At 41.9% G+C, this 4905-nt stretch overlaps 1 protein-coding gene across 2 annotated transcripts; it reads right to left on the reverse strand.

Moving 5' to 3' along the window:
- Window positions 1–271: 271 nt before the first annotated feature.
- LOC124703840 (serine/arginine-rich SC35-like splicing factor SCL30) lies at window positions 272–4610 on the reverse strand. Of its 2 annotated transcripts, none has more exons than XM_047236080.1 (8): window positions 4570–4610; window positions 3340–3493; window positions 3147–3224; window positions 2064–2228; window positions 1935–1975; window positions 1315–1375; window positions 1065–1223; window positions 272–633 (listed from the first exon to the last, which is right to left on the reverse strand). In XM_047236080.1, exons 2-8 carry the CDS (start codon window positions 3483–3485, stop codon window positions 513–515), a joined length of 771 nt encoding a protein of 256 aa, XP_047092036.1. In that variant the 5' UTR covers window positions 3486–3493; window positions 4570–4610; the 3' UTR covers window positions 272–512. The 2 variants fall into 2 exon arrangements, with proteins under 2 accessions (XP_047092036.1, XP_047092035.1); XM_047236079.1 differs by having other exon boundaries at window positions 4566–4610.
- Between the last annotated feature and the right edge of the window lie 295 nt (window positions 4611–4905).

Here is a 4905-nt window from a genome sequence, read left to right on the forward strand (position 1 = left end):
CCAAGTGCCTGTTTGAAGGAGATGCAACCTACCAATCACGCCCTAGGTGTTGGGTAGATCATTGGGGTGTCGCAAGGAGCGGGAGCTCTGACAGCCGATGGGTGGTCTGAAACGGGATTCATGGCAACAGGGAGCTGGGTGAAGAGCAGCGTTTTGATGGTTAGGGGTAGGGCAGGATAAAAGAATATCATAACTTTGTCTAAATTTAGATATATCGAAACACTATTTAGTGCATAGATAGATACATCAGAATTTGTAGGGATAGAGGGAGTAGTGAAAATTTCGATTTAAGTGCGTTTTGGAAATACTACAATATTCCTGAAGTGATAGGCGAAAAACTAAATCATTGGCTCGTTCAGATTCGGATCTGCATATCCAGGCACAACGACAATACAATAGCGAACACATCCCAGAAGGGTTCACCCAAACCAACTCGGTCCAACAAACACCGAAGCTAGAGCAGAGTAAATGGACTCTCTGGGAGACGCAACTATATGGATAGCACCAAACTGTCAGTCGCTGCGGGCAGGAGAAGCATCAGGGGACCTTGAGCGTGACCCAGGTGATTTTGAGGATTGCCTGCGCGACCTACGGCGTGGAGGTGATCCGTCACTGTCCAGTGGTGGCAACCTCCTGTGAACATGTAAACCAATGTCAAGAGCTTTCTAATGACCACAGATTACTATCGGGCTATTCATTTCTTGACCAAGATAAGTCTGCAGTGGACATTATATGATAAACACATAACAGAACAATTTGGCATGCAAAATCACTGTTAGGAGATGAAGGCAGATCTAGCACTTCAGAATTATTATTTTTTGTAATATAGAATTATAAATGAAAAGGAGTTGCTTTTGCTGAATACAGTGTGTGAAAGGAATACAAAACAATAATTTCACATGCTGACAAGCAGAGGTACATAGACTATCTATTCTTTTGCAACACTAGAACATCTGCCCACAATTAGCTAGGGAGCTTATGCAATTAAGATAAAAGGCATGAAAAGTATATTAACACTAAAACCCCAGAATATATATTTCTTTAACAAAAACAAGAGAACTTACTTTCCATCATGCTGGCCACCACCTCTACCGGCAGGTGAATAGGACCTCCGCTTGTCGTCTTCATGCCCTTCTGGCTGACGCCTGGGAGATTGTGTGTGATGTGATCTAGGTGGAGAAGCAGAGTAGTCATCTCGGCGTCTTGATGCAGGAGAGTACGACCTTATAAAATATTTAACAGACAAACAAACAGCTTTTGAGATTATGTAACATTACAAGCAAAGCAAAACAAAACACTTTACTGTTGCCCTACCTTGACCGAGAACGGCCTCGATAGCGAGGAGAGTAGGAGCGTGACCGGGAACGAGACCTCCCTGAAAAACAAGAGGCTATAAGGAATTTGGAGCCTGGTATTGCAACAGCAAAAGAAATTGCAACATAAAATGTTCAGAACACATTGGACTGCAGATTTCACCCTTCTGCAGTCTGAAATAAGCAGTTAGGCGTAGTAAAAAACATTTCCACGATGAGGCCTTACCTAATCTTAAGTTCAGATTTAACACTTATACACATCTGTTACATGTCTTGTAGCACTCTGTCAATCAAGCCTATATGAAACTCAAGTTTTTTTGCAAGGTACTCAATGTTCAGATAAACTGAAGGGAAAGCTCTGTTCACTATTTACGCAAATAAAATATTATAATAAAGCTAAGCAAAAAAAAAATTCCAGTGGGTCTGTTAGGTTAACAGAGCTAATACATTATTTTCAGCAAAAAAAAAACAATTAAATAGGTCTATCTACCTATAACTGCAACGTCAAAATGGAGATAAACAACCTAGTAGAAAGCAAAAAAATGAAGCTTTAACTCTAGATTAGTGTTTTGGAACACAGAGGTCTGGAAATCATAAAACGTTAGTGATGTAAGAAAGTACCATAACGAGAATGCCGCCTTTCACGTTCACCAGAATACCCCCTGCAGAGCAAAACAACCAGTCATCATTTTAAATGAGAATATAACAGAAGATGTGGAAGAACTTCACAGGAAACATGGAATAACATACCTGACTCTAGCTCTGTTAATCATATCATCTGGCCTTTTCCGTGACTCGGCAGCAACAACGACAGTTATCTCTCGGCCAAAAAGTACTTGGCGATTCATGTGATATTGGGCCTCAGAGGCATCATAAGGGTCAACAAACTCCACAAATGCAAACCCTCGGGGCTGCCTGTATATATCAATTTCATTAGACAAAGTAGGATAAAGTAAATTAATGAGATGACAAACATACAAAATGGCATGAAGTATTCATAAAGAATGTGTGTGCCTCCCATGTTACCATCACAGTTCAAAATGTGCCTTCTATGATTCTTGACGAAGCAGTCAACAACTTACAAACAATTCCATCAAAAGGAAGCAATTGCTGCAAAAACCAGTTGTTTGTCCAGGCCCTAGTACCCAAGTTTCTTGTACGAGTTTCTTGTATAATGACTAAGTACGGTGATCCTCATAATGAGCATCTTCGTAAAATCTTTTGCCTGAAGTTCCTCAAGGTTTGAAAAGTCTTAAAGGTACTTGAAATCAACTTCGCTTCATTTTATCTTCTCATGGACCACCCAGTACAACCCCCTTATCTTCTCTTCATGAAATTAATTTTCTCACTCAATCAAATCTTGTCTTCATAGAAGAACTTCATTCGGACAAGACTCTATCTTGCCAAGCAAATCAATTGTTAGGAACATTTAAAAAAATCTTCCAACATATCAAGGTATACAGCCCTGGTAATAATTTCATCAGAAGAAGCTCTCATGGTGCACAGATGAATGAGCAGGAAAAGGTAACATAAGCATTTCCGAATTGGTTATAACATATTCTGGTTACAGGAATTAATCAGTGATGTACATTCAACAGACTACAAATGATTATTTTCATGGAGACTAAATAGTAATGCAAAAAAAAGTGTTTGAAGATACCAACATCACAACAAATCTGAAAGATGCTTGCAAGTTCTCTTCATACAATTTAGGTTATAACTCTCGTGTAGTAGGCAAAATTACAGAAAATTATTACTAAGCTTATGAATCAATAACAATAAGGATGAGCGTTTTAATTATAACAATAGGAAAAAAGAATATGTAAAACTTACTTGGAGTAATAATCCTTTGGCAGGTACACATCCCGGACAGGACCAAACCTTTCAAAATGAACTCGAAGATCATCAGGCCTGCCACAGTTAAGAGAACAAAAGTGAAGCCAAAAACTTGCGAAGTGAAATATTCTTCTTCGTGAAAATAAGTCATTCTAAGGGGAAACCAGTATCCATGGCACAGTTCATATACCTGCAGCTTAATGGGATGTTGCGGACCAGGAGGCTTCCTGAACACTGCTCCCTCCGTCCTCCATACCCTCTCCTAGGGGGACTTCTTCCTCTGCCGCCATATCCCCTCCTCGGGGGACTATGATATGAGGGACTGTACCTCCTCATTGTTTTGCCTACAATTTACATACAAACACATGACACGTTAGGGCCTCTTTGATTTGACTATTTGAGGATTACAAAAAAGCTGAAAATCGGAAATAAACATAGGAATTGGATGCCATAGCATGTCAAGTCATACATAAACTGAGAACAGGGAAATAGGTAACATAAGTTGTTTAGCTCCACAACAGGAAAAAATGGATGAACTTTTTTCAAGGATTAGGTGTTTGCCATAGTTGTCAAGGAGACAAAAGCAAAATTTCCAAGGCGCTGGCGTATGAGCTAAGATACGATTGTGCACCAGATTTACTCTGCCAGCTCCTGTCTGAAGAAGCTGAACAATAACAGAATAACAATGGCAGGTGGACCACATTTATTTACGTCATAAGATGCCTTTCTAGTACAAATTAGCAACCTAGAATCAAGTCAAGAGAGAAAAACAAGAATAAGTTCTCTAACAAAAGAAAAAGTCTATCAGAAGAAAAGTCGCCCACAAACTCGTAGCACAAGTTTCTCATATGCTTCAAATATAACGAGACCACAGAACTTGAGCGGATGAAGCTGTACCTAACCATCTCCTTTCAAAATTTCAGCGGTGATCCCGGTCCATAAACAGTGAACACCTCTGAATCATGTGTACTAACAACACAACACAACACAACACAACACAACACAAACCTAGGAGAGCATACACCCAGCGCACGAACCATTGACGCGAGTTGATTCATACAATTGCCCTAAGTGCCCAGACACTGCTGCAGCGGCCAACCTACCGGCGCATCTACATGTGGTCGATTCAGCTTGATAACTCGGGAACAACGCAACGAGCATTGAGACAGTATTCGAGATTTCCAGCGGGAAAACTTCAGGACTCGAAAGCGATGATGGAATCGATGTTAAGGGTTCGTCCTCGGCGTCGGGGCCGTCGAGGAACGTCCCGAATACTCCACGGATCTAAACCCTCGCCGCGAACCTAGGGTTTCCGTGGAAGACCAAGTAATCACGCAAGTACGCATACACGTCGGAACACGCTCGCGAGCACGCAGATAGAGAGGGGGGAGGATGGAGAAGGGAGGTTATGGTTACCTACAGGGATGGGTTCGGTGATCGCCGGGGAGGTTCCGCCGCCGCCGCCGCCGCCGCCGCCGCCGCCGCCGCGATGGTTTGCTGGGAAAGAGAGGAGATCGGTGCACGCCGGAGAGGAGAGGATCGGATAAATAGTTGGGCGGGCCCACTACAGTTTTATGGGCCTGTATTGCACCCTTTCCTTTCGGGTGTTTTACCAGCATTGTAACCCTCTTCGAATTTGGACTGGCCTTATTTTAAGATTCTCCAACGCAGGCCCAACACCGGTACCGTCAGCCCAACTATCAAATGCATGATTTAAGGAGTAGTAATATTTATTCTTATACCATATAAATGTGTG

This window comes from Lolium rigidum, chromosome 3 (assembly GCF_022539505.1).
Source record: "Lolium rigidum isolate FL_2022 chromosome 3, APGP_CSIRO_Lrig_0.1, whole genome shotgun sequence".
Taxonomy (NCBI): Eukaryota; Viridiplantae; Streptophyta; class Magnoliopsida; order Poales; family Poaceae; genus Lolium; species Lolium rigidum.

Excerpts from the sequence above, each read along its gene's own strand:
- LOC124703840 (XM_047236080.1), bottom strand. The coding sequence starts at position 3,485 with ATGAGGAGGTACAGTCCCTCATATCATAGTCCCCCGAGGAGGGGATAT. Across the intron at positions 2,229-3,146 it reads CCAAAGGATTATTACTCCAA|GCAGCCCCGAGGGTTTGCAT; the intron begins GTAAGTTTTACA and ends TGATATATACAG. Across the intron at positions 1,976-2,063 it reads ATTAACAGAGCTAGAGTCAG|GGGGTATTCTGGTGAACGTG; the intron begins GTATGTTATTCC and ends TTTGCTCTGCAG.